Source organism: Canis lupus, chromosome 24, assembly GCF_003254725.2.
Source record: "Canis lupus dingo isolate Sandy chromosome 24, ASM325472v2, whole genome shotgun sequence".
Lineage (NCBI taxonomy): Eukaryota > Metazoa > Chordata > Mammalia > Carnivora > Canidae > Canis > Canis lupus.
Window position 1 is genome coordinate 47,308,805 of NC_064266.1, and position 27,129 is coordinate 47,335,933.

Consider the following 27,129-nt stretch of genomic DNA (forward strand, 5'->3'; position numbering starts at 1 on the left):
AAAATAATGCCTACTCTGTTTTTTTCCTCATAGTGGGCATTCTGGAGATTAAAAATATGTTAAAGTGGGATCCCTGGGTGGCGCAGCGGTTTGGCGCCTGCCTTTGGCCCAGGGTGTGATCCTGGAGACCCCAGATCGAATCCCACGTCGGGCTCCCGGTGCATGGAGCCTGCTTCTCCCTCTGCCTATGTCTCTGCCTCTCTCTCTCTCTCTCTCTGTGACTATCATAAATAAATAAAAATTAAAAAAATAAAAATAAAAAAAAATAAAAATATGTTAAAGTGCTTTTGAAAAATCATAAATTGGGGATCCCTGGGTGGCTCCGCGGTTTTGCGCCTGCCTTTGGCCCAGGGCGCGATCCTGGAGTCCCGGGATCGAGTCCCACATCGGGCTCCCTGCATGGAGCCTGCTTCTCCCTCTGCCTGTGTCTCTGCCTCTCTCTCTCTATGTCTATCATAAATACATAAAAATAAATCTTTTAAAAAAAGAAAAATCATAAATTACAGTGAGTGCAGAGAGTCTCAGTGACTAGCATGAAAGTTCTCACGGGGCAGGGGCTGTGCTCTCAAATCAAGGGCATTCTCTAGAGTGATACACACACTTGTACTAAGTAGCAAGCACTGGCTAAAATGCTGAATATGTGAATAAATGTGTGAATGTTTTTAAGTTAACTATCCTGGAGCACCTGGCTGGCTCCGTCGGTGGAGCGTGTGACTCTTGGACTTAGAGTTGTAAGTTCGAGCCCCCATTGGGTGTAGACATTACTTTAAAAAGAATAAAATCTTAAAAAAAAAATAAAGCTATGTGTTTGTTTCTACAACTTCTGTTTTTAGCTGAATCACGTCCCCCAAAGCTACATTGACATCTCGATTCTCAGTAACTCAGAATGTGACCTTATTTGGCAATGGGGTTATTGCAGGCGTAATTAGCTAAAAGGAGGTCATGTTGGATTAGGATGGGCCCCAATCCCATGACTGGTGTCCCACAGAGACGCACGTAGGGGAGGTGGCCACGTGACCACAGACATTGGTGTGATGCGTGTGCAAGCCAAAGACTGTGAGTGTCCAGCAGCAGAGCCACTGAGCTTCCCAGTCCCGGGGGAGGACCCCGGCTACGAGGAGGAAGGCAAAGCTCACAAGCCCCCGGGGTAGGAGTGCCAACACTGCCGCCCCCCGCACCCTGGCATTGCGGGTGCCCAGGCGAACGTGAGCAGTCGGGCGCTGACACGGCAGCTGTGCTCACGCAAGAGACACAAGGTGTGCTGGGGCGGCAGGTGGCGGGCACACGCCTCCCGGGCCGCAGTGGGAAGAGCCGAGCCCCGGGTCTGCAGGAGGGCACGGCCGAGGGCGCTGCCCCGGGGCGGCGGGTGGCTCACTGAGCTCCCACCGGGAGGCCTGGCCCGCTCAGGTCTGTGGGTCCCTACCCGTTGGAAAGAAGGCTTCCGGGCCCAAAGCCCATTCTTAGGCGGCTTTGTGCGGGGCCCCAAGATGACCTTTCCCAACAGCAGAGGTTAGGAGGGGCCGGGGGGACCCCAGCACAGGCTTCAGAGGAAGCGGGACCTTGGGACACCTTGATGTGGGGCTTCCGGCCCCAGAACCGTGACAGAGTACGTGTCTGAAGGTCGGGTCGCCAGCCGTGGTGCTGGTCACGGCAGCCCTGGGACCCTGCTGGCGCCTCGGCCGAGGAGTAAGGCCCGTGGCCGTGCTGATGCCCCCACCCTCGGGCCTCTGCGGCCTCCGCTGGGCTTGCCCGGCACCAGGCGGCCCTGCTGCGAGACTGTCCCTGCCACCAGACACCGTCTCCTGGGGCCGCCGCAGCCCCTGGGCGCGGAGTGAACGCGCGTGTCCGGGCCGCAGGTCCCTCGGCAGCACCGCGGACCTGCTCTTAAACTCTGCGCAGATTCTCGCCATCCGTCCTCGTCGCGGGTGGAGTCCCCTGGGGCCAGCCGCCCAGCCGAGGACGTCCACGTGGCGAGGACCCGAGGCCGCCTGGGGCCCCGTGGGAGCACCCCCCCCCCCCCCCCCCCCCCCCGCCCAGCCTCCAGCGCGCAGGGCCTCAGCCGGCGTCGCGACTGCAACCTCAGGGGGTCCCCGCGCAGGCTGCCCAGCTCCTGGATTCCTGACTTAGGGACACAGCCGGCCGCGTGAGACACGGTGCTTGAGGTCACTAGTTACACGGGAGGAGGTAACCGAGGCAGGCTTGGCTCCCAGTAGGACCCCACCTGCAGGGAAGGCATGGGGTCTGTGGAGGGGTCCCCATCCGTGCCCCATGCAGAGGCTCCACGCGGTGAGTGTGTCAAATGCTGTCTGCCCCTAACGGCTGACTAGGGCCCCCTGAGGGTTGGGGCGCCCTGGCCCCTGGTCACCTGGTCCTCTGGGGATGTGCCTGTACGTGGCATGCACGTGTCTGTGTGCCCAGAGTCCCGGCATGCAGAGCTCACGCCTCATAAAAGCATCTTCGGCCACTCCCGTCCTCTCCTACCGCTCTCCCGAATTTTGCTCTCGCAGGTTTCTGATGCCTGTGTCTTCGGGGGCTGCATGTCCCAGATCCTGACTTTCCCACCTCTCCTGGGGCAGGGGGGGGAGGGGACGTGGCGAGAGGTCCTTGGAGCCTGGGGAAGTGGCCAGGACTGCCCCAGGAGAGGCCCGGGAGTGGGGGGGAGTGGTCTCTCGGGGTCTTGGGGAGCCGGCACTTACCCAAGGCCTGAGCATAGCCTCCTCCCTAGCAGAGGGGTCCCTGCTGGGCACCCCCAGGGCCTATTTGGGTCCTAGAGGACAGGCCTACCACCCGTGAGTCTGGGGCTACATGCTCACAAGGAGTGCCCCGTGACCTGTCTGATCCCACAGATGTAGGATGCACGTGGGGACAGTACAGCCACTTAAACACACAGGTTTTGGGGTTTTTGTGTCTTTAATCATTCAATTTAATTTTAAGTTCACTTTCACTACGTGGATGAGATGGGTACATATCACACTAGGCTTCCACTACGAGAGAGCTGCCACTGCAGAAAGGAATCCAGCCCTCCGTTCTCTTTCCGCTTCCCTTTCTGAGTGGGACAAGTGGGACAACTGGGTTCCAATCCTGGCTTGTCACTCCCCTGGGGGCTGTGTGGGTGGGGACGAGGACAGTGGCATGGGTCACTACTTCCCTATTGTGGGGGATCAGTATCCACTGCGCTCTCTGGCTTGCCCTGGGAGTCCATTGGCGGTGTTCCTGTAGGTTTCTGCAGGATGGAAGCCGGTGGAGGGTGGGGGGCTGCAAGCCACCTGGTTTCTGAAGTGCTGGCTCTGTCCCCTCATGCTTTCCACCCAGAGGATGGTCAGCAAGGACCCTGCCTTCAGTACTCCGCTACGGCTGGATACCCCCCATGTCCAGCAGGCGACAGTCCTCAAAAGCTGGTGCTGGGAATCTGTGAGATTCCCCCTAGGCTGAGGGAGGAGATGGAACCCAGTCCAGGAAGGCTTGGCAGGAGAGGCCTGGAGCCAGAGGGGGCCATGGGTCAAGAATGTCAAGGATGGACTAGGCAGGAAGGTGCTCGGGGAACCCTGCCCCCCAACATCTGAATCTGCAGGCAGCTGGTCGCTGACTCCCCCTGCTGTTTGCTCCCGGGGGCACTGGTGACTGCCACTCACACCTAGCTACACCTGTCCAGAGGTGAGCCTGAAACCTGCGTGGCCCGGAGCATCACGGGAGCATCTTTCTACCAGGGTGAGGGCCCGGGAAGGGGCAAGGACTCCAAAGGGCTCTAAAGGTGGGGTCCTCCAAGGGTCTGTAATGCCCCGGCGGTGGGGGGGGAGCGGTGATGGAGGAGGGCACCCCTGGGAGTGTCAGGGCACCCCCAACCCGCGAGTCCAGGGTAGCTTGCTCATGGGTCCCTGGTGGGGAATGCCCACTCCCCTGAAGACTCGGCCAGGCCACATCCCCCCCAGCCCACTCCAACCACAGGCAATGACTGCAGCCTCCCAGGCCAGCCCAAGCCTCCAACTGCAAGCCAGGTGGTCTCAGAGGACCCCCACCCACCAATTCCAAACATTCCACTGCACAGGTGGCTCCCATGGCTGGCCATAGTGACAGGCTGACCTGGCCACACACCGCCCAGTCACCCTTCTTTCTCCACCCCCACCCGTGTGCTCAGCCCCTCCCCCAGAAGGACTTGCAGGTGGTGTGGGGGCTGTGGGCAGGGGGCTGGCTCAGGGGATGTGCCCTAAGTGACAAGGTGTTCGCAGGACAAGCCAGCATAAGGACCCACGTGTTCCTGCTACCACCACTGGATTTATTGAGGCTGTCACCACATCTGCTAAGAGGGCCACCAAGAGGGGGCCTGGCCAGTGCCTGGCCTGTGCCTGAACTGAGGGACCGTGCCACGCCCTGGTGGCTCCTGGAGGGCGCGCCTGTGGAGAGCGACATGCCACGAGGACTGGGCAGCTCAGAGCGGAAAGAGAAGCAGGAGCTGGGAGTGCAGGGGAGGAGGGAGCAGGAACAAGAGTTGCATCTAGACAAAGTGGGACAAGACGAAACCAGAGCCCGCGTGTGTGGACGTCTCCTCTCAGGATCCAGGCGCCTGCGGCCCGCAGCCCCTTAGCCGGACATCTCCTCCCGCTGCCCCTTGTTCCTGCGCACTTCGGCGGCGTGCAGCTCCTGCGGGCACGGGGGGGGGGGAGCCCCCACAGCAGGCCTCAGGGACCCTCCGAGGTGCAGGAGAAGCCACCGAGGAGGACACCTTGCCCAAGACGAGGCCCGCAGCACCCCCGTCCCAAGTGTGCCCTGAGTGGCGCTGGCCCTCGCTGCCACACGGGTTGCTCCCCAACCAGAGAGAGCTGGGACTCGGGACGTCCTGGGGTTTGCAGGCTCCAGGGTACCCCCCCGGGGGGCAGAAGCAGGGGCCACTCCTAGGGGGCTCCCGCCTCACTCTGGGCTGTCTCCGGGCAGGGCGGGGAGCAGCGGGGCTGCGGAGCGCTGGGAAGGGGCCGCGGGGGAGGAGGGGGCTCCTGGGGCTTCCCTGGCCCCGGCCCTAAGGCGGCTCCTCCCTCCTGTGGCTCGGACCCCATGCGCGTCCTTGGGGGCCGGGGCTGTGGGCGCCGAGTCCCCTGCGCGCCGCCCCCCCGCCCCCGGCTGCTGGGCTTCCCGGGGTCCCCCGCCCGGCCCGGCCCGCGCACCTTCTCCCGCAGCCGCTCGCGCAGCGCCGCCAGGTGCGCCTCGCGGATCTCCTTGCTGAGCTCCATCTTGTGGTTGAGCTTCTCCTCCGCCAGGCGGCTGAAGTTGTTGTTGTCCTCCAGCGCTTTGTGCAGCACCTCGCGCTCGTGCTCGCGCCGCTCCGCCAGCTGCTTCAGCACCTGCGCCTCCTGCGTCTGGGGGCGGGGGCAGGTGAGCGCCGCCCCCCGCCCGGCCCGAGCTGGGGGGCCGAGGGCTTGGGCCCGCCGAGACCCGGCGCGGGGAGCTCAGCCCCAGACAGGCCCGGAGCCGCGGGGGGCCCCAGCAACGCGGACCTTGGCTCCCGCCGCCTCCGGGCAGCTGCGCTGATTCAAAACCTCCGGGCTGTCGTGGAGCCCGCACCGTGCCCTCCGACGGCTGCGCCCCGAGCGCCAAGTAGGTGCTTGGTAGGCCCGGGCTCTGGGCCCCTAAGGGGCGGCGCCGTGCAAAGGCCCCCAGGGCTGCGGACACCCGGGCTGCTGGTCCCCACCGTCCAGCCCTTCTGGGGCGGGGACTGCCTGGTGGCCCGCAGAGAGCTGAGGGGCGCGGGCCGCGGAGCCCACCCACGTGAGGTCGCTGCTGGCCACCCCCCGCAGGCCCAGGTCCCCAGGTGTCACGGGGACATGCTCTAAGGGACTTGGAGCCAGACTGCACTCGTGTGTGTGTGTGTGTGTGTGTGTGTGTGTGTGTGTTTCCGGCTCCGTGGGGCTGGTGTGAGGGGAAGAGGCACTTCTCCCAGGGCCCAGAGCTCCCAGCAGGCCTGGGCTTTCGGTCCCCAACACATGGGGGAGTCCCCTTCTTCCCCCTTCCCTCCCCTGGAGAGGGATGCCAGCCCAGGCTCGAGTCCCAGGGCCCCCTGCTGGCCATGCCCATGGACACCCCGTTCACCTCCCTGTCCCATTCTCATCTTCCAAGAGGAGAGCAGGGAACCACGAGACCCTCTCCATCCCCCCACAGCCCCCCACCCCAGCCAACAGCCAAGAGGCGGCTTGGAACACTCTGTGCTTCAGGGACCCATGTGTCCACCCTCATCGGGACCTGGGGGCAGAGGTGGGCTCCTCACCTTCCTTCGCTCCTCAGCAGCCTCCAGCCGCTTCTGCAGCTCCTCCAGGGAGGTGTCCTTCCTCTTGGGGGGAGAGGAGAGCACTGGGCTCTCGGGGGACAGGTCAGAAGGGGACTTGAGGATGACCTCGAAGCTCTGGCCAGAGGCCCTCTTGTCCAGCTGCTTCACCTCCATGTCTGCAAGACCACACGGGGGCTCAGGCTCTGAGGGGACACCTTCCCAGCTCCTGCCCAAATCCAGGGCCGCGGGAGGGGGCGCGGCTGCTCACGTGGGACTCCTTGAGCTCCCAGGGCCACCTCCCACCCGAGGCCGGCTCTCCGGACGCCAGCTGAGCCGAGGTGCGGGGAGGTGGGCCGGAGAGGCCGCGGGAGCAGGGAGCAAGGGGAGGAGAAGGAGGGCGCCCACCAAGTGGGGCACTCACCCCCATACTGGTAGATGGTGTTGGGGTGCGGCTGTGAGTAGAAGCAGGAGCAGATGAGCGACAGCACCGACAGCTCCTTCATCTTCTCCTTGTAGGCTGTGGGCGTGAGGCCAGCAGTGAGGGCGCCGGGCGCCGCCGTCCTTCCTCCCCGGCACCCCCCACGCTGCGTCTCTCTGGAAGCCTATTCTCTTGCCCCCTACACCTCTCCTCTTCCCGCCTGAAGCTGACCAGAAGGGGGCCTGGTCTGTCCCTGGGCGCACCCCCCGTGGGCTGTCCTGCGTTCTGCGTTCTTCACTTAGTATCTGCCTTCTTCCTCCTTTTCTTTCTAGGCATTTCTGCCTCTTTCCTCTCTGTGGCTGTGTTTTATCCGTCTCCGTTCATCCTCCTTCCTGACTCCTTCTGTCTCTCTCTTTCCGTCTCCATGAGTCTTTGTCACTGTGTATTTCCGAGTAGCCCTCCTTCCTCCCCTTCCCCTCTCACAGGTATTAACCACCATACTCCTGCCTGGGCCAGCACAGACGTGGAGCTTCTGCAGGCAGCACCTTCTTGGCTTGTACATGTGGGTGGAGCCCTCAGACTTCCTCCTGTGTGCGCCCCCCTCCCCCGTTTACCCCATGACCCAGCTGAGACCCCGAGATCACCAGGCCGGGGCTCCCCGTCGGGCTCCAGCCAGATGCGGGGAGTTGTCTGCTCAGTACCAGAGCCGGCCCTCTGGCCTTGCAGAGCCCGTGCCCACCCAGAAGAGGAGCTGAGCTCGTCCGCTGAGGCCCTGCGCCCTGGCAGGTGAAGGTGAGGAGCCCACTGCCAGATGGAAATAATTGAGTTCTTTGTGACCTATTCGTGACAAGCTAGGCCCCACGGTAGACATGCTGGCCCGGTGTCTCACTAGTGCTTAACAATCTTCGAGCCCAAGACTGTCCCCCTGCTCCACTGAGATGATAGTGGGCCCTGGTGGCTAGGGTGACTTGCCCAGAGCTCCTCAAGTGCAATCCCAGGTGGTCCGTGTCCTTTCCACCACTCTAGCAGGTCCCAAAGACTAGGAGGCTCAGAGACCCATCCTCCCCCCTCCCTAGCTGGAGAAGCTGGTGCAGGTCTCCAGAGAGGGGGTCTGGCTTCCATGAAGTGATATTCCAAGGAGCACAGATGAATTTGGACAAAGGGTTTAGATGAACAAGAAACTTCCTGATCAAATTTCACACCGGACAGTGTCTTAAAATTGAGTTAATGTGAGGTCGGGAAAAGTGTTGGTATAGAAACAGGACACGGGACAGAAATTATCAGGCTCTTGTCTGAGGGAACAGCCTGTGGTGAGCAGGGTTTTCCCACAACCACCGCAGAGAACTTTGTCATTTGATCTAAATGTCCTGATGACCCGGGTCCTCCTAGAGAGAGCCCCAGAGACTCTACAGGGAGCACGAAGGAATCCCGGGCAGGCAGCAAGGAGAGACTTTAAGGGGTGTGGAGGGGAAGCAGGGCTAGGATGTGCATGTTGGTCATTGGCTTCAGGAGGCTGGGAGGCAGGGGGGCCATGGACACAGGCCTCAAAGGGGATTTTGGCTTGACTTGTCAGTTTTATTTTTCACAGGCATAATCTATTTGTGCATTACTTGTGCTGTTAAAAGTTAACTTTAAAAAGTAGGCAGAGGAGTACGTCACACTACATGGCTGGGGAGTTAGAGCGTATAAGACAAGGCAAGGCCAGCTCTTCAGAAGCAGCGGCCCGGGAGACATTTGGGCATTGGGAAGGCTGGGGAAATAGCCGGGCCCCTGCTCAGAGGGAGGCTCAGGAGGGGAACGTACTTGGATCCTGGGAGAGGCCACGAAGGAAGGGGCTGGTCTAACCCTGCCACCACCCGCCTCCTGGCAACAGGCACTGCCTCTCCCACCCTCCAGGTAGTCTTTCCTCACCACATGCGGGAACCCCCAAATGAGTTTAGCACATAGGCGGGGAGCTTGGGGCCTCACAGCTGCTCAAGCTCCTCTCGGCCTTGAGAGGAAGTGTTCCCAGGAAGACGAGAATTTATTACAGAGGAAGAACACGTTTACAGACAAATATTGGGGCAGCTCCCTTCTGAATAACTGTCACCCCTCAGCAGGAAGGGAGGCTGGGCAGCTGAGAGCACCGCACTGCTAGGATAGAGGGGAGAAGGATGGGGGGTGTGCTGGAGACTGAAGTCAGAGCTCTCGGAGCCCTGGGGGGCCAGTGTCCAACCAGGAAAGGGGAGGACTGTGTCCCGCGGCTGGTAATAGGGATGCAGCTTAGTGCCTGACGGTCACAGAGATTCTCCAGCTTTGTTTCTCCCAGGCTGATGGCCCACGAGGAGCTTCCTTCCCAGAAGACTCATCTGAAGGAGCCTTGTGGGAAGGGGCACCCCTAGAAGGGGGCTTGGGAGGGAGGTTTGCTCTGTGGTCTGGCTGCGAGTCGGAAGGGACTGGGCAGCAGGTGGGGAAATTGGCCAATTTGTAGAGCTGGGGCTGGAGAGCAGGGCTGGGCCCAGCAGCTCAGAACAGCAGTGACACCTGTGTCCTCAGAGCTGCAGGGGCTTGAAGGCCATGTCTCCCTGCAGAGGGGAGAGGTCGAGGCCCAGACCCTTCTAGGCACCTCACCACAGACAGCTGGGATGTGTTTCTCCACATCACCAGCCAGGACTCGTCTCTTCCTTCCCATCACTCACTTCAGGGAGTCACTAAAAACAAGTCTCTGCCATGAGCTGCATTGCTTTCATCTCCTTCCTTTTCATAGTAAATGTGAAGTATGCAAAAAAAAAAAATGCACGATGGCCTTTGGATGTTTAGGTCCTAGATGAGCAAGAGTTAGAAGGCACCAGGTCAGCCTACAGCGGCACAGAAACCATAATGGCAGCACTCATGAGGTGAGTCCCAAGTAACCCTTAAGACCAGCCGACAGAAACCCTTGTCGGATTCATTTCTACCGAGGGAAGAGAGAGAGGGGGAGGGAGAGTGAGTCCCAGACAGCAAGGAGCCCACCCAGAGTCACAGCACGACAGCATGGGAGCCTGGTCAGGACTCCCAGCCTCCGACTGCACCTTCCTGGTGGGAGCCTCACGGCGGTGAGGAGGGGGCGCCTATCCAGACCTGGGAGGGCAGAGTGCCCACAGATGCCCACACCCCTAAAAGGGTCCCGAAGGCTGCTAATTGCTTCCTGACAGATGGAGCGGATTGCTACTCGGGCCGCCCTCTCACTAGTCAAAGTCAGAAGCAGGACTCTCCAGCAGATTCACCTTCCTCTGGGCAGGAAACTCTGGGAAATGAGGCTGCAAGAGTCATACGGCCCGGCATGGACTGGGCTCCCGCCTCTTGCCAGGCACTAGGCCAAGCACCTTTCCTGAAGTACCCTGTTCATCCCCCAAAACAAGCCCAGGAGAGGCGCTGTCACTATCACCCCCATCCGGATGAGGCCCTGAGGGTTTAGGTCGTGTGTGCGAGCCCTCTCAGCTCCACAGAGTTGCAGAAGGAGAGAAACATGAGCACGAGTCTACAAAAGTGTGTGAAGAGCCGAGTGGGAAGGCTACCAGACCCGGCCACCTCCCCAGGAGTCCCACCAGCACAGCCGTCAGCAGGCGCTCAAGGGAAAGGTGGAGCCACGGCTCTTCAGCCAGCAGAGGAAGAGAACGCTGAGGTCCACCTTGTGCCGACGACAAGGTCATCAGACAAGACTCTTCAAGACGAGATGAAGCCCGCCAGCGAGCTGGGGCAGACAGGCCACGAGGCAGGGAAGGTCAGTGGCTGCTCCAACCAGGGAGGCCTTTTAACAGACAAGCCCCTGGGATTCACTCCAACTGATTTTGGCCACAACTGACGTGCCCACGCAGCCAGTTCCGGGCCAGGCCCCCCGCCTGTCAAACCTCGATGGAGGTGAGCACAGCCGTGTACACGTGTGGGCTGCACTGATGACGACACGGGAGGCCCAGCCCTGTGACTCTGGCCAGGGGCACTTCTCCAGCTGGCACATCGCACATCTATGAGGCGGTGGCCGTGCTGGACAAAACTGATGGCGCTTTGCTTTCCCTCTTCACGCCAGCAGCAACGTGGACATCCAGAAAAACCCTGGGACGAAGCGTGGGTCGGCAGTGCCCAAAGCCTGGCGATGGAGACTGGGCTGGCGCCAGGGGGCCGGGAGGTCAGAGCCTGCGCTCCCACCCCCGGGGGCCATCGCCAGGGCAGCTTTGGCTCTGTCCCTTCGCCACCTACCCTGTCTGCCTGTCTGTCAGGCAGGAATAAAGCCTACTGAGAAGGGTTTTTACGGAAGAGGTGAAGTAAGAGAAAAGGCTGAGAGCATCTCCCACCCATGCTCGTTGTCTCCCACTGGGGCACGATCCTGAGCCAGGGCCCCAAGCCCTGCCTTGATGGGGGCACTGGGGTGGCACTCTGGCCGTGAGAAGGACAGACCACCCTCCGACCCTGCCCAAAGCTGAGCTGAATATCTCCGAGGAGATCAACCAGAGAGCAGGGGGCAGGTGAAGGCCCGGGTGCAGGAGGGGTGTGCTCAGTGACACACGTGGTCAGGTGCCACCTGGGGCCTGAGAGGCTGGACACGGCACACGTGAGAGTGGAGCTCGCCAAAGCGTGTGTTCCCCCTGGAGGGGACCAGGCTGGCTGGGGAGAGGGGACCCCCAAGAGGGAGGGGAGGGGAGGGGGTGTTGGGAGTGGAGCTTCGGGTCCAGGGGGAGAAGGGGCGTTGCTGGGGGGAGCTGCTGCCCGGACGTCCCCGGAGGCCGAGGGCGCAGAGATGAAGTGGGTCCTGGGGCGGCCAGACAGGGCAGGGTGCGCCCGGGGAGCGAGCCCTCCCGGCCAGGGTGGCGGCAGCCCCGCAGGCGCCAGGAACTGCTGGGCCCCGCGGTGGCGGTGGCGGTGGCGGTGGCGGTGGCGCAGGCCGGGAGGGAGGGGGTCGCGGCCTCGGGCGGCGGATCCGCAGCCGGGGAGGCGGGGCGGCGCGCGGAGGAGGGGCGGCCCGGGGGGAGGCTTGGAAGCGGCCGCGGCCCCTCCTCCCCCAGCCCCGCTGCGCCAAGGGCGGCGGCTGGCTGGACCCCGGGCCGGGCGGCGGCGGAGGGGCGGCGGAGGGGCGGCGGCTGGGCTGGGCTGGGCTCTCCTCCCCCGCCTTCCCGCAGCGCCCTCCAGCCCCCGGAGCCGCGGAGGCCGGCAGCTCCCGCCGGGCCCCCCTGCCGCCCCCTCCCTCGGCCAGGGCCGCCAGGGGCCGCGCCCCCCCCCCCCGCCCACCCAGCCGCGCGCCTCCAAACCCGCCCTCACCCCGGGGGCTCTAAGGCGCGGCCCCCGCCCTGGGGCGCCCGGTGCTCGCAGCCCCGGCAGAGCGCGGGCCGGGGGCGGGGGGGAGCCGCCCGGGGAGTCGCGCCCCGCGCCCCGCGCCTACCGGACAGGGTGCTGGCCATGGTGCTGGCGGCGCGGGCTGCGGAGGCCGGGAGGCGCGGGCGGCGGCTGGAGCTGCAGTCGGCGAATGCTGCAGTGCCGGGGAGGGGAGGGGAGGGGAGGGAGCAGGGAGGGCGGGAGGCGGGCGCAGAGCGAGGAGAGCCAGCGCCTGGCTGGCTGTGGCAGGGGCTCGCAGCCGTCAGAGGGAGGGGACGGTGGGAGGGGAGCGCCCAGCTGGGCCCGGGGGTGGGGTGCTGCGGCCGGGGCCCATCCACCCACTGCTTACCCCTTAGACCCCCCTGCTGCCCCAACTGGGCTTTGTGCGGGCTTGGAGGCAGGGTGGGCGGGGCGGGAGAGGAGGGGGTCCCCACATCAGGGTGGGGCTGGGGAGCCCGCCTGGCCGGGAGGCGCCTTCCGTGTGCCCAGGCCCGTGCTGAGAGCGCGTCACAGACAGTGGGGGTCGGGATGGGTCGGGAAGGCCTCCGAGGAGCATCCCGGAGGGCGAGTCGGTTCTGAGGCAGAAAAGAGGGTCAACGGCAGGGGTGGCGAGGCCTAGAACAAAGCCCTGGGAGCCAGCTGGAGAGGAGAACAACCCCAGCTGACACCCCACTTGCCGTGCGGCTGGGACCCAGTTTCTGACTTCTTCATACGTCTGTTTCTCAAGTGTAAGAGGTGACAACAATGCCGGTGTCCAGATGATGGAGAAGAGGGGTGCACTTGGTCACGTGTGGGGCCACGCCTCCCCTCCTCTCTGGGCATAGGGTTCTGGTTGATACCTGCAAAGGGAGAGCCTGGCAGAGGCGGTGGGCCCCTTGCTGCAAGGGCCATCTCGTCTCCCTTTGGGCCCGGGAAGCCGTATGGATGGAGTGTCATTCCCATTTGAGGGGTGAAGCCACGGAGGTCAAGAGAAGCACTTGCTCCACAACCGAGTAGGTCCTAAGGCCAGGAATCAGACCGTGGAAAGCCTCGGGAGCCTGTGGAGAGGTGAGGCAGGCTCAGAAAGGGGACGGGCCGGGACAGACCGAAGGGTGGGGGGCAGCCCGCAGGCCCGGCAGACGTGAATACAGGCACACCTCCAGGTGCACACATGGCAAGTGGGACGGGTTAACGTGTCCTGTGGTCCACAGTGTACCCCACAGGGCCCACAAGAGCAGGCTCTCCATTCAGCTTTGTTGACTTGGCCAAGATCTCTGCGCCTGCTGGGCGGGGCTGGTCACCGCCAGCCTTGGGCCCGTTTCCTCTCATCTTTTGCGATTAGGTTCAGATGTGGCATCGCCAGTTATCATTTCTAGCGGGCTGGGCAGTCCCACAGAGGACGTGCGACCGGACAGCTTGTGCGCTGGCTGTGGTTTGGGCCCAGGGGCCCCGAGCCTGTGGGTCCTGCCTTGCTTTGCCTGGGCCTCCGGGAGCACCAAGGCCTCTGCTCTTAGAAGACGCGGGGGTGGAAATGAAGAGCAGGACTCAGGGCTCTGAGCCCCGGGGCTGCTGGCTTTAGGCGGTCTGCTCCCCACCGGCCCTGGACCCCATAAGGAGAGAATTTTTTTTATTTTATTAATTAATTAATTAATTATAGTCACAGAGAGAGAGAGAGGCAGAGACACAGAAGGAGGCAGAAGCAGGCTCCATGCACCGGGAGCCCCACGTGGGACTCGATCCCAGGACCCAGGATCACGCCCTGGGCCGAAGGCAGGGATCCCATAAGGGATCCCATAAGGAGGGATTTATCTGAGAGGCCGTTGGGAGGACAAACCTGTCCACGCCTGAGCTGGACTGGAGCGGGTGGGACAGTCCTCTCCCCGCCAGCGGCCCCCAGGCCCCCCAAGCACGAGGCCTCCGGGCAGGGACGTCACGGGGCCCCCCCGCAGCTTCGGGGGCGGCGTTGCCAGGCGGCTGCGGGCTGCGGGCCGCGGGCTGGCAGCTCCCCAGAGGCGGCTTCCTCCCGGCGCCCTTCGGACCATGCTGGGGCGTCCGAACAGCTACGCCCAAGGGGTGGGCAGGCCCCGGGCCCACGTGACCCCCCGCGGACGCGGGTGCGGACACCGCCGGGCAGGCGGGGAAGAGCCCCGAGGCGCCCCAGGATGGGGCGGGGCAGTCCCACGAGCCCGGGCAACGCAGGGGCGCGGCCGCGGAGGGCGCTGGAAGGCGGGCGCCGGCGGACGGCGGGGCGGGGGAGGCCGGAAGCACACCACCCCCGTGGACGCGCGGGGCCCCAGGCTCAGGGCGGGGCCGGAACCCAGCGCGCGGACCCTCCACCGCGGGACGGTTTCCGCCCGGAGCCACGCCCTGCGGACCGGAACTGGGAGCGGAAGTGCAGGGCGTCCGGAGGCGGCCGAGCGCCTTAGCCCGCGGGGTCCGGACCGGCCGACGGCGGCCGCGACGCGGTGGCGGGGCCTCGGCTGACCTGGGGCAGATCCTGGGGGCCCCCCGGCCGCGGAAGGCTGTCCGCGGAGACGAGTGAGTGGCCGGCCGCAGAGACCCCGGCACGGGCGCCCCGAGCCGCACGCGCCTCCGGGAACTGCAGCTCCCAGCAGGCCCCGCGCCGCCCGGCCCGCGCGGGTCTGTGCCGCGCTGCATTCTGGGGCCGGTGGTTTTCCTGCGCTCGGGGGCGGGGCCTCCGGGGCGGGGCGGGGCCTCGGGGGCGGGGCCTCCGGGGCGGCTGCGCGAGGGGCCGGCGCGCAGTGTTGGCGCCAACTGGCTCCGGTGCACGGGCGCCCGGCCGGGAGCGGGCCTCCGAGCTCCGCGCAGCTGCGGGATTGCAGGCGCGGCGTGTGCCGCCCTGCTCGGCCCTGGCTCTTGCCCGTCCTGTGGGCCCGGCCGCCCCTCCCCGAGCTCGAGGGACCGGTTTGGGACCGGAGCGCAAGGCAGGCCCAGGGGCTGCGCCTCCCCTCCCCGGTGTCCCAGGCCGGCCGTCCCACCGCGCGGGGCGGCTGCGTCATTGCCCAAGTGGCCTGGCGCCCCAGGAAGGCTGGCTGCAGGCTCCTGGTGCCCCTCTGTGCCGTCGGGCCTCCCGTGGAGCACAGCGTGGGGTCCCAGCCGCGGGCTGGCATCGCTCATCTGCAGTGGCTGAGACCCCATGTTCAGAGGGGTCGTGTCTCTCCCACAGCCTGGGTGTCAGCCAGCCTGTGTCCTGAGAACGGGCCAGCATGCCCAAGATAACCCTGAACGGCGTGGCCGTGGATTTCCCATTCGAGCCCTACAAATGCCAGGAGGAGTACATGAGCAAGGTGCTGGAGTGTCTGCAGAAGGTACAGCCGCGGGTGGGTCAGCACGGGCGGAGCTTCAGCCAAGTCCTGACGCAGCGTAGCTCCACTCCCGGGTCACTCGTGCTGAGCCCTGCTGGGTACCAGGCCTCCTCCCCGGTGCAGGGCTCAGTCCTAAATGGGGCTGGTGTTCTAGGAGACACGGGAGACACGAGGACAGAAAGGACGTTGTTGCTCGGAGGGAAGGTCATGAGGTCACAGGCTTGGGAGCACCTTGAGGGCCCTTCTGAGGAGGTGGCATTTGAGCCAAGGCCACTTATGGAGGAGCAGCCAGCAGTTTGAGGATCTGGGGGAAGGAAGTATTCCCACGGGGCTGGATACTCAGCGTCTCGTCCTCGCTTGGGAAGGGGTTTGAGCTCGGGGGGTGCTGGAAGGCAGAGGGGTGCAGGTCGCTGGCTGACTCTTGGCATGCTCTCGTGCATCCGGCTCGGGCCCCCGGCCCTGCAGCCCCCAGCCTTCTGCAGCCCAGCTCCTGGCCGCTGTTGTGGGCACGGACTCCCGTGCCCGGGCACAAGGAGCACGGCGGTGCCCATTTGCCTCCGTGTCTCCCCAGCCTGCTGCTCGGGCTCCCGTCTGAGGTGTATGTGGGTCATCAGGTTCTGTTCAGCACGAACTACCTGCGGCTAAAGTCACGGAGCGATGTTCTGTGTTGAGATTTGGCACCTGATTAGTCACCTTACTATTTATATCAAGTTGAAAAATACCGTCGAGGTTTGAGTAATGCTCTGCAAATTGTTTGCTAACGAGGGCCGAATTAGCTCATAGCTTTTGGCTGGTGGCCTGAGCGAAGCTCTGTCAAGTTATCACTGTCCCCAGGCCTTGTGCTACCTGCGGGGTGGCCTCCGCCTCCGCCTCAGGTGGGCTGTGGTCTGCAGTGCCTCTCCCCTGCTTCCCGTGACCTTGCTCCTGGCCCCATTCAGAGAGTAAATGGCATCCTGGAGAGCCCCACCGGCACGGGGAAGACGTTGTGCCTCCTCTGCAGCACGCTGGCCTGGCGGGAGCACCTCCGTGACGCCATCTCTGCCCACAAGATTGCTGAGAGGGTGCAAGGGGAGCTTTTCCTTGATCGCACCTTGTCATCCTGGGGAGATGCCGCTGCAGATGCCGGCGCAGGTCAGGCTCCTTTCAGCTCCTCTGGGGCCTCTGCAAAGAGGTGGCCACGGGGTAGAGCGGGCTGGTGAGTTCCCGGTGCAGCTGCTACGTCCTCTCTCGCCATAGGCCTGAGGTCATGACCGTGTGGCCAAACGAGAAGGCCACACATGTCCCCCTAGGTCATTCCTCGGACTAGGGGCGCAGGGCTGAGGTAGCCAAGTGCCCCTGGGTTAACAGCACACCAGAACTTTGTGTCATGGAGGTGTGTCCTGTTCTGCTTCCTTGTCCCCGGGCAGCTTGCTACGCGGACATCCCAAAGATCATTTATGCCTCCAGGACCCACTCACAGCTCACTCAGGTCATCCGCGAGCTGCGGAACACCTCCTACCGGTAGGTCGCGCGCTCACCCTGCCTCTGAGGTATGGGGGGGTGGAGGTGGCCTTGGCAAGGTGGCTCACGGTGCACTGTGCCTGGACCCCACTCTGAGGCTTTGCTGCGCTCCAGCATGTGCCGTGCACTGGGCTGCAGCCAGGGCCACGCTGTCCCTGCCGCCCACTGCTGACGAGGCAGCAGCTCCCAGAGTACGTCCCGCCTTGGGGTTAGCACCCTGCGCTCCCGGGGGGCGCTGCCGCCAGCTGTGGTGGGGGGCTGCGTGCCGGTCGTGTGGAGGGAAGGAGGCCGCCTCCACTGCAGGGCGGGGGCCGTCCCAGGGTCTCACACCAGCCTCGTGGGGCCGGGGGCCTGGTCGGCGGGTGTCCTCCCGTGTGTCCCCTGCCCTGCCTCCTTGCTCACTCTGGGCCGTGCGGCGGAGGAAGCGCCTCCCGAGCCCAGGGCACGTTCTGGCCACGGCCGCTCCCTTGGCTTCCCAGGTGCACACGCGGGTCACGTGTTGAGGTGCTCCGCGGTGGCCCCACAGCTCACGCTTGTGCTGCTGGATGGCACCAGGGCTGGTGCTCTGGTTCCTGGGCCCACGCTCTCCCTCCCGCCAGGCCGAGGGTGTGTGTGCTGGGCTCTCGGGAGCAGCTGTGTATCCACCCCGAGGTGAAGAAGCAGGAGAGCAACCACATGCAGGTGGGTTTCTGGGGTGCGCGCTCGGCCTCTGTGGTTCCCTTGGAGCTCTCGGCTGCGCCCCCAGGGGACGGCCCAGGGAGGAGCCGGTGGGCCAGGGCTGGCACGGTGCCGGGCAGCACCGCCCGTAGCGAGTCCCCTGGCCGGCCGGCGCCCCGCCCTGTCTTCACCATCACGCTAGCCGGGCCTGCTGCCTTTTCCTCCCAGATCCACCTGTGCCGAAAGAAGGTAGCAAGTCGTTCGTGTCATTTCTACAACAACGTAGAAGGTAAGAGGATTCGTGGAAGCCACTCTTGCTGGTTGGCGGCACCCAGCCAGGTGGGCTTGGAGCATGTGCTGCTCAGGCCGCGTGGCCTGCTGGCTGTCCCGTTTGGGGCTCCAGAGCGGCCACGTCGGTGCTGCCGGATGAGGTGGTGCCGGGCACTGTGTCCCGACCATGCACCCATTGGATCGTGTGTAGAAGGGCTCGTACACCAGGGCAGGAAAGGCTGTCGTGTCAGAAGGGCGTCCTGGCAAGGCTGGCCTCTCGCGCCGGGGTCTGGGAGCTTGGATGTCCGGGGTCGCCACCCCCTGCGAGGAGGGGCTCTCGGGGCCTAGAGCGTCCTACGCAGAGCAGATGCTTCCTCCCGGGAGTCTGGGGCTGGGGCGCGCGGCAGCCGCGGCATCTACGTGAGCGGCCCCAGCAAGAGCCCCGGGCTTCTGGCCGGCTGCCCAGCCGACAGCGTTTCACACGTGGCCTCGGCTCGTTCGGGGCATTTGGCCTGCGGAGGGGGTTCTGGAAGCCGGGCCTGGTCCCCAGGACGCCTCTGCGGGCTTGTTTCCCGTCACTGATTCTGCTGTGTGTCCCTGGGCTGTGGTAGGGCCCCGTGTGGGTGTGGCTTCCCCGGGGCCCCCCGAGTGCTCGCGGCTCCCAGAGGTGGCTGAGGTGACGGCACAGGGGCATGACAATAGCTGGCCCCGCTGTGGCTTCACGTGTGTGACCTTAGGTGCCCACAGCCCTTGGTGCCTGCTGCTACTTTCCTTAGGCCCTGGGTGGACGGCTGGCCCTGGTCTTTGCTTTTCCCCGGGCGGGTGTCCCTCACATCTGTCCAGGAGCAATGGCAGAGGCGCTTCTCTGGGGGTGGCCTCTGTAGTTTCCTGTCTGCAGTCAGGGCTCGGTGGCTTGGGGGGGTTTCATTGGAGTGGGGTTGGGGTCCCCTGTTTCCTGCTTCAAGGTGGGGACTCAGACCCGGGTTCAGAGGTGACAGGCCCTCGGGCACGCACAGGTGATAGCGCTGGGGTTTGGCGTGCCCAGCATCCAGGGCAGTGCTTGCTCCCGGAGGCCTGAGCTGGGGGGGGGGGTCCCTCACCCCCCAGGGAGAGGCATCCCTGCACCCTGTCCCGGGAACTCACTCCTCGCCACCGTGTTTGCTGTGGTGTCTGCTCTGGCGGCACCGGGGACCCTCGGAACAGCAGGGGAGGGTGCATGGGAGGTTGAGCTGTAGCCTGGCCGCAGGGGGCCTGGACGGGGGTGGGGTGGGGTGGGTAGGGGCAGCTGGCAGCCCGTGTGGCCTGGGGGCCTGGGTGGCTTTTCTCCTTGGCTGGGTCCGCCTTCTACTCACAGCCCTCCTGCCTCAGTGCAGCTTTCCCATGGGCCTTGGGGCCCCCTATGGCGCTCATGGAGTCCTCTTGTGCCCCGTTGTGGCCGCCTCCCTCGCCCACGTTCCTGGCAAAGGCGGGGTTGCAGGTGTTCAGCTTACCATGTACCAGAGCCTTTGGGCGGAACCCGGTGGGACCTGCTGCAGCCACCTTTCCACAGCGGTTTGTGGTTCAGCTCTCCACTCTGCAGCCCTTGCCTGCACCACCCCCCCTGCACTGTCCTCACCTGCACAGCCCCTCACCTGCTCCGCCCCTCACCTACGTAGCTCCTCACCTGCACTGTCCTCACCTGCACAGCCCCTCACCTGCATGTCCTTACCTACATAGCCCTTCACCTGCACTGTCCTCACCTGCACTGTCTTCACCTGCACAGCCTCCCACCTGCTCCGCCCCTCACCTACACAGCCTCCCACCTGCTCCGCCCCTCCCCTATGTAGCCGCTCACCTGCAGTGCCCCTCACCCGCACTGTCCTCACCTATGTAGCCCCTCACCCGCTCCGGCCCTCACCAGCACTGTCCTCACTCGCACTGTCCTCTACCTGCACTGCCCCTCACCTACATAGCCCCTCACCTGCTCCGCCCCTCACCTACGTAGCTCCTCACCTGCACTGTCCTCACCTGCACAGCCCCTCACCTGCACTGTCCTCATCTGCACAGCCCCTCACCTGCACTGTCCTCACCTACACAGCCCCTCACCTGCTCCGGCCCTCACTAGCACTGTCCTCACCTGCACTGCCCGTCACCTGCACAGCCCACCAGCTGCAGTGCGCTCACCTGCAGCATCCTTTACCTTACCTGGTGGGTGCCAGAACAGGAAGTGGCTGGGAGGTGAGTGGAGGGGTGGGAGCCGATGGAAGTGGAAGTGACCCCCCTGCCCCCACTGTCCCTGGCCCTATATGGCGACGTGAGGGTGCCTCAGCTGTTCTGCTGGCTCCAGGCTTCGTCGGCCTTCCCCTGGCCCCCAGCCTTCCTGCTTTGCCCTGGTTCTTGCCGCGTGTCCTGTCGGATGTTCACGGCGCATCCTTGCTGTGCCTCAGCCTCCGCTGCCCTCCTGGCACGGGGTGTGCGGGGGCGTCGCTGGCAGCCACCCAGCCCTTGGGGAGAGTGAGCGGAGCCTCCGGGAGGAGTCCAAGAGGAGGAGAGGCATGTGTGGGAGGAAGGCGAGAGGTGCTAGGGCCAGAGTCCTGCCTGCCTCTGTCTGGGGGAGCAGGCCCTGCTGACCACCTGCAGCATCCACACGCAGGCGGCCGCCGTGGGGCCCCTTCTTGAGCACCTCCCTGCCCTGGGCCACCTGGGCAGCTAGCAGGGAATGGTGCTTATCCTGGGCTGCCATCCTGGGCAGGGGCCCTGAGTGTCAGGCGTCAGATGGGTTCTGCCTCGGGGCGCCCCATCTGCCCTGCCTCAGATCCATACTCCTGCCCTGTTGACGTCGGGGGCGGGGCAGGGAGCAGAGAGAGGAAGTGACTTGCTGCCAGACTGAAGCCTGGTTGTCTGACGGATGCTTCCAGGGCACGGCCTGAGGGCCTCTGGGATGGCGGAGTTAGGCAGGGGGCTGTGCTCCCCCTCCGGTCCCCACGGGTCCCCTGCCCTGTTTACGCTCAATCTCAGGCCAGCAGCTAGCGTCTGAGGTATAGAGTAGGGCTTCCTGAGGATTATGCAGGTTTGGGGTCCCTCCAAGGTCGCTCTGAGACTCACAGTGGCCTCTCGTGAGTCCCCAGGTGGTTGGGTGCCTGGGCTGCCCTGAGGGAGAGTCCTAGGGTGGCCGCTGCCGCTGCCTGGGCGTCCCTCTGGGGTCTGTGGTGACTCACGGGGCCTAAGGACGTGTCTTCACTGTTGCCTGTGTCTCCAGAGAAGAGCCTGGAGCAGGAGCTGGCTACCCCCATCCTGGACATCGAGGACCTGGTCAAAAGCGGGAACAAGCACAAGTAAGAGCCCCGGCCAGGCAGCGGCGGCTGCGTCCCTTTAGGACAGGCTCTGCCGTGGTGAACGCGGGCACGCCACTTCCTGCCCTCTGCTGTCTTGACTGAGTGTAAAACTAACCGTTGTCAGGTGGGAAAAACATAAATGGTTTTGAGCATGATGGGGTCAGCAGGGAAGCTCCCCCTGCCTCCGGTGGCCCCTGTGCTGATGGGCAGCCCCGGCTCCCAGCCCGTGGGTTGAGCATTTACGCTTCTCTCCTTGGCTGGTTCCGCTGAACATGCTTGCCTTTCTGACGTTTGCTTTAGGGCTTCGAGTGGTGCTGAGACAGGACAGCATCTGCTTTCCGATTGCCTCGTTCCTCTACCCAGGGACGGGACTGGGGTTTCTTGTTTACGTAGATTTTTAGACGGCTGATCCGCTCACGTTAACAGCTGATGGTGTGAAGCGCGGTGCGGTGAGCCCTCCCAGGGTCCGCAGGCCCGGCTCCGGTCTGGGCCCCCCATGCAGCACGAGGCTCCTTCCTCCTGCTTGCCCATCAGAGGGCACCTCGGCCGGCGGGAGTGCTCCTTGGTCTGGGCCTCCCTCCCGGCTCCGGTGCGTGGTGCTCACAGCGTCTCCTCTTTCTCCAGGCTGTGCCCCTACTACCTTTCTCGGAACCTGAAGCAGCAGGCTGACATTATCTTTATGCCTTACAACTACTTGTTGGACACCAAGGTGAGGTCTCCGCCCACGTGGCGGGTGATTCCTGATGTCGGGGTGTCCCTGGGCTCGTGAGGGGCCCTCAGAGTCTTTGTTGGTTCCGTTTCTGAGATGAGACCGTCAGAGCGGCGGGCGTGTGGGAGGACGTGGCCCGCTGCCTGGTCTGGGCCCAGTGGTGCCCGGCAGGGGCTGTGGGTCTGTCGTTCTGGGCTCTCTGGGCGTGGGCAGGCTGGTGGACTGGGGAGAGCCATGGCTGCCCCCAGGGCCAGTCCCTGGTGGCTCAGCTTTTCTCTTTCCAGTTGGGCTCCGTGAGGCAGGCCGAGTGTGCTCTTGCACGCTCTTGCCCTCCCTCAGTCGCTCTCGGGATGCACGTGTCCTCCCATCTCTGCACACCCCTCTTGTGTTTTTTTTTTTTTTTTTTTTTCTACCCCTCTTGTTTTAATGCGGGGCTCACTCTCCATGTGTGCAGCGGCTTGTCCTCCCTGGAGTGGCCCAGGGCCCCTGTTCTTTCATCCCCTCAGCACCGCTGCAGGGGAGACCGTCAGAGGGCAGTTGTGGGTGCCGCAGGGCTGGGAGGTGTCAGGAGCGCAGCTTTGGGGACCACGGAGCCAGCAGCCGCAGGGGTGCTGGAGGGGGCGGGAGCAGGCCGCCGTGGCGCGGAGCTGGGGGTTTGTGCAGGGCTTGTGCATGGTCTCGAAGACCAGGCCTGCCCCAGAACAGCTATGTCACCCTTGAAAATGTGGTTCTTACTGATCCTCGGGAAGTGGAGAGAGGGGAGGAGCGGGGCGGTCTGACAGGAGGTCGGGGCTCCAGGCCGCGCTGCCGAGCGCAGACCAGGCCGCTGGCCGCTTGCACGGTGGCGCCGCCAGGGCACACCCATGTGTGGCCCTTGGTTTTCAGCAAGCTTGCGTAGGTATTTCAGCAGGAAAAGGTAGGTTGGCACTTTTTCCCCCTAAAAATTGGTGTTGCAGTAGTTGGATACCTGTTTGGAGAAGAGTGAACCTCAGCCGTTACCTCACACGGTACAGCCTCAAACATAAAAGCCAGAAACGTGACGCTCCTCTAGGACAGAGCAGGGAGGGCAGGCCGAGCTTTCTGAGCTCAGACGCACAGCGTCCTGGCCACAGACAAACCCGTACCTTCGACTTCACTGTAATTTAAAGCCTTGACTCTTAAAAAGAGTGGAAAATTCAGAAAATTACAGCAAGTCATAAAGGGAGAGGGTACGCCTGGTCTGTCTGGGTCTCGAAGGGCTGTGCTGCTTCCAGGACAGCGGGAAAGGCCGTGCACGCCTGCTGGCGCGGAGCGGGCCAGAGGTCGGGCGGGAGGGAGTGGGTCTCCTGGCCCGGCTCAGTGCTCACGTCGACACCCAGCTGCGTACTGAGAACAGGCACTTTATTTTATGAAAATTGAACATCGTGTGCAGTCGAAGCCCAGAAGTACTAGTGCTGGCCCCCAGCCCGCTCGCCTCGCCCCTGCTTTGGGCGTCCTCCACCCCGTGGCTGTGTGGCAGGCATGGTGTGGGTCGGGCCTGACGTCCAGCTGCGTGGTGGCGGGTAGAGCCAGGTGGCTGTGGCGCGAGGGCCTTCCCCTGCCTGCCTCGTGCCTCTTGGCTCCAGCCCTGCTTCCTTCCCCTCTTGCTGCAGAGTCGCCGGGCACACAGCATCGACCTGAAGGGGACGGTCGTGATTTTCGACGAAGCTCACAACGTGGTGAGTGTCCAGGTGGTCTCTCCGCCACACCTGCCCTCCCCCACTTCCCTGCAGGGAGCACGCAGACCTTTCTGCCCCAGCCCTGGGTAAGACATGCTGGCCAGCCTGTGGCCCTGTCCACGCAAAACCTCCACGGGCCTTCTTGGTGGCTGCCTGGCCTGCTGCTTGCCCCTTGACACCACCACCTCGGTTCAAAGAGGCCACCTCCCGGCCCCTCGCTGTCACCTCTAGCCTGCTCCACCCACTCCTGGGGCGTCTGCTCAGGGCCCTGTTTTTCCAGGAATGGCTGGCCTTGACCAGGGCACGGAAGGAAGGCCACTTGGGTGCTCCGGAGCCTAGTGTCCTAGGTCAGCAGCGGCCACCCTCAAGCTCCCACTTGGTTCCAGGCGCTTGTCCTGGACGACCATAGGCCCAGTAGGCCGGGTCTGGCTTTTGAGGAAAGCTGGAAATCTACATACACTTTTTTAAGTTTTTTTTTTTTTTTTTTTTTTGAAGTAACTTCTACACCCAGCTTGGGGCTCGAACTCATGACCCCGAGGTCGAGAGTTGCACGCTCTTAGACTGAGCCAGCCAGGCGCCCCAGAAATCTATATTCTAACGGGAAATTTTCCCATAACGAAATTTCAAACGGCGTGGTCGTATGGCTGACGTTGGACCAGTTTGTGACGTGGCCTTAGAGACCGGGGTGGGGCTTGGGGGCCCACTGCTTCCTGTAGCCCCGCACCCCTGCCCCACCCACCCTCCTGGATCCCCGAGTCCCCGCCCGCACCGGCCGTAGCATGGTGTGCTTGGGCCCTCAGGAGAAGATGTGCGAGGAGACGGCATCCTTCGACCTGACCCCGCATGACGTGGCGTCTGGGCTGGACGTCCTAGACCAGGTTTTGGAGGAGCAGACCAAGGCGGCACAGCAGGACGAGCTCCGCTCGGAGTTCAGTGCTGACTCTGTCAACTCAGGTGAGCTCACAGGTGGGAAATGAAAGAGCGGCTGCGAGGTGGTCTCGGGTCCGGAGGCCAGAGCCTTCCCAGGCCCTCCTTTCAGTCCAGTCCTCGTCCGGGCACAGTGCAAACTTCTGTAAGAGGTTTCTAAGGACCTCACAGGCCAGGAAGTAGGTACCACCCCACCATTCCAGCATTTTCTAAGGACCTCTCTGTACTTTCCCAGCCAGTACAGACTTTCCTGCACTGGATAAAATTGAAAACCAGGGCCACCTGGGTGGCTCGGTTGGTGGAGCGTCTGCTTGGGCAGGATCCCATGATGCCCTGGGACCGAGTCCCGCGGCGGGCTCCCTGCTCGGGGGTGGGGGGGTCTGCTTGTCCCTCTCCCTGTGCCCCCCACCCACACCCCCTGGCTCATGCTCTCTTTCTCTTCCTCTTTCTCTCTCAAATAAATAAAAATCTTTAAAAGAAAAGAAAACCAAACGTACTAACCGTGAAGTGTGCTGCTTTTGAGTGGCCTATGAGCATTGTTCGGGTATGACCTCCTCTTCTCACAGGTTCCCCTCTGGTGTCTTCCCTAATGCGAGGGTGAGCGGGGTGTGCGTGGACGTCTTTGCTGGACACGGTTTGCCCAGGTGTCCTCCACAGTCCGTGAGGGGCTGACGGGGACCCCGGATGGGTTTGAGCAGACCGCTCTGCAGTAGGCGTCTCCGCTACTTAGTTGCCAGAGGTCATGGGTTTGGGCGTTGTGCTGTGGGCGTCTCCAGACGCTTGCTGTGCCCTGCGCTTGGGCGTGGGCCCCGGCGTGAGCAGCTGGAGCTTCCTCCTTCCCTGTGTGACCACACACACACACACACACACACACACACACACACACGGACGGACCCCAGGGGGGCAGAGGCCCCGGGCACGCTCCGTCCGCACCCTTCTTGCCCTTCCGGCCTGGGTCTTTTCCAGGACTCGTCTGACTTGCTCGGTGCCTGTGCTGGTGCGGGGCTTGTAAGCGGCCTTTGTCTGGTCAACACAGTTCTCAAAAGTTTGGGTGTTGAGACCCTTTATGTTTTTTTTTTTTTTTTTTTTAGGAGTTTATGTATTTGGGAGGGAGGGAGAGAGAGAGAATGAGGTGGGGAGAGACAGGGAGATGCAGACTTCCCGCTGAGCAGGGAGCCTGATGCGAGACTTGATCCCAGGACACTGGGATCACGACCTGAGCTGCAGGCAGATGCGCACGCACTGATGCACCCAGGCACCCCTACCCTTTATGTTCTTAAAGCTCACTGAACTGGCTTCCTGTGAATTATGTCTCCTGGTAACTTCTATATCAGAAACAACTAAAAAAGTTACAAAGATTTGTTTATTCACTTGTCACAAGCTATCACATGTTACGTGAGGCTCCTGGGGCTGCTGTCACTCAGCACCGGAGCCGGAAGGCTTGGAACAACAGAGCAGTCCCCACTATGGCGCTGGTGGGCAGGACTGCGGTCCTCGCGTCGGCTCCACCCCACGCCCAGCTCCCTGCTCCCAGGCTCCTGCGGGCACGCTGCTCCGTCTGCACCTGGCTGACCCCCTGTGCGTCTGTGTCCAAATTTCCTCTCTCGTAAGGACACCAGTTACTGCAGTAGGGCCTGCCCCATCCGTAGCGATCCCGTCCTAACTTAGTCGTGTCTGTAGAGACTGTATCTCCAAGGTCATGGTCACAGGAACCAGGACCCGAATAGGTCCTTTTATTTATTTTATTATTTATTTATTTATTTAGAAAGATTTTATTTATTTATTCCTGAGAGACACAGAGAGTGAGGCAGAGACACGGGCAGAGGGAGAAGCAGGCTCCTCGCAGGGAGCCCCATGTGGGACTCGATCCCGGGACCCCAGGATCACGCCCTGAGCCGAAGACAGACCCCCAACCGCTGAGCCCCCGGGTGCCCCCATCTAACAGTTTAAAAGCATGCGTGGTAATCTGGCTCCGTCGGAGGTGGTTGGGCCTCACAGCTTTCTGCTCTCGGTCTAACGTGGTACCGCTCGCGCGTGCCGTACGCCTTTGCTGGGGCCGCTCTGAGCGTCGCCGCGGACTTGGTAGCCTGAAGCTACTCGGGTTTGTTGTCTCGAGGTCTCAGGGTGCGGTGGACGAGCCGCACTCCCCTTCCGGAGGCGCTGCCGGCCGTGGCTCCCGGGCCCGCCGCTCCGGCCTCCGCCGCCTCTGCCTTGGCCTCCTGCCTCCCCTCCGGTACGGGCCGCGGGTACCCAGGCTCCTCGCCCCGTCCCACGGCCTCTCCGTAGTCCAGTCTGCAGAGCTCCTTGGGCCGAGGAGAGTGATGTCGCCGCGTCCCGGGATCAGGACGCGGACGTGTTTGGGGGCTGTCGGCAGCCTCCGCCGTGTACCCCCTGGGGAACTGCAGCGCGTTCCTGAGAGCACCGGAGGGAAGAGGCGAACCGGGTGTGGTTTCCAGTGGTCGTACCGTGGGGGCCGCTCTGGCCTCGCTCCGCCCTGAACTGACGCGGGCCCCGGCCTCGAGCTCGCCCGTCGCCCGTGGGGCCCTGCCTGTGCCGCTGTCCCCCTGGGGCAGGGTCTCCGAGTGGGAGCCGCTCGGGTAAATCGCCGAGTGCCTGTGCGGTCATCCCGGAGCGGGTCATCTGGATGGGCGGTCGGACGCTTTCCTTAAACCCTGTATCTTGAAAAACTCCTTTTAGAAGCCATATGTTCTTTTAGGAATTTTCTTTTCTCTGAAGCCCTGTCACCAGTCATTG

The 27,129-nt window shown here is 63.5% G+C and overlaps 3 protein-coding genes across 14 annotated transcripts in view; 1 reads left to right on the plus strand and 2 right to left on the minus strand.

Moving 5' to 3' along the window:
• Positions 1–4,252: 4,252 nt before the first annotated feature.
• Positions 4,253–13,033, minus strand: STMN3 (stathmin 3). 2 transcript variants are annotated; one of them, XM_025470724.3, is made up of 5 exons: positions 12,836–13,033; positions 6,675–6,770; positions 6,254–6,429; positions 5,157–5,348; positions 4,253–4,638 (listed from the first exon to the last, which is right to left on the minus strand). In XM_025470724.3, the coding sequence occupies exons 1-5, from the start codon at positions 12,936–12,938 to the stop codon at positions 4,579–4,581; spliced, it is 627 nt and encodes a 208-aa protein (XP_025326509.1). In that variant the 5' UTR covers positions 12,939–13,033; the 3' UTR covers positions 4,253–4,578. The 2 variants fall into 2 exon arrangements, with proteins under 2 accessions (XP_025326509.1, XP_025326510.1); XM_025470725.3 differs by lacking the exon at positions 12,836–13,033 and adding an exon at positions 12,064–12,215.
• On the minus strand, positions 13,009–14,633 carry LOC112673340 (basic proline-rich protein-like). The gene is made up of 2 exons (XM_025469020.1): positions 13,810–14,633; positions 13,009–13,033 (listed from the first exon to the last, which is right to left on the minus strand). The coding sequence occupies exons 1-2, from the start codon at positions 14,631–14,633 to the stop codon at positions 13,009–13,011; spliced, it is 849 nt and encodes a 282-aa protein (XP_025324805.1).
• Positions 14,339–27,129, plus strand: part of RTEL1 (regulator of telomere elongation helicase 1) — a 28,795-nt gene continuing 16,004 nt past the window's right edge. For 4 of the 11 annotated variants that reach the window (XM_049100642.1, XM_049100645.1, XM_049100651.1 and 1 more), the window contains exons 1-10: positions 14,340–14,513; positions 15,163–15,304; positions 16,240–16,432; positions 16,708–16,801; positions 17,281–17,482; positions 17,687–17,747; positions 20,967–21,042; positions 21,667–21,751; positions 23,383–23,448; positions 24,249–24,402. In XM_049100642.1, the coding sequence (XP_048956599.1) occupies positions 15,203–15,304; positions 16,240–16,432; positions 16,708–16,801; positions 17,281–17,482; positions 17,687–17,747; positions 20,967–21,042; positions 21,667–21,751; positions 23,383–23,448; positions 24,249–24,402 (1,033 nt within the window). In that variant the 5' untranslated portion in view covers positions 14,340–14,513; positions 15,163–15,202. Of the gene's footprint in view, positions 14,616–14,738; positions 15,305–16,239; positions 16,433–16,707; positions 16,802–17,280; positions 17,483–17,686; positions 17,748–20,966; positions 21,043–21,666; positions 21,752–23,382; positions 23,449–24,248; positions 24,403–27,129 lie in introns of those variants that run through there. The other 7 variants (XM_049100644.1, XM_049100646.1, XM_049100647.1 and 4 more) reach the window with 7 other exon arrangements.

What these genes read in the sequence shown, in the direction of transcription:
- LOC112673340 (XM_025469020.1), bottom strand. Translation starts at nt 14,633, where the DNA reads ATGCAGCGCGGCACAGACCCGCGCGGGCCGGGCGGCGCGGGGCCTGCT. An exon ending in TCCAGCTCAGGCGTGGACAG is followed by an intron (nt 13,034 to 13,809) that starts GTTTGTCCTCCC and finishes ACCTCTCCACAG; the next exon opens with GCTCCCGAGGCTTTCCACGG.
- STMN3 (XM_025470724.3), bottom strand. Translation starts at nt 12,938, where the DNA reads ATGGGAATGACACTCCATCCATACGGCTTCCCGGGCCCAAAGGGAGAC. An exon ending in CACCATCTACCAGTATGGGG is followed by an intron (nt 6,430 to 6,674) that starts GTGAGTGCCCCA and finishes GTGGTCTTGCAG; the next exon opens with ACATGGAGGTGAAGCAGCTG. An exon ending in CTGCTGAGGAGCGAAGGAAG is followed by an intron (nt 5,349 to 6,253) that starts GTGAGGAGCCCA and finishes CCCCGCCCCCAG; the next exon opens with ACGCAGGAGGCGCAGGTGCT.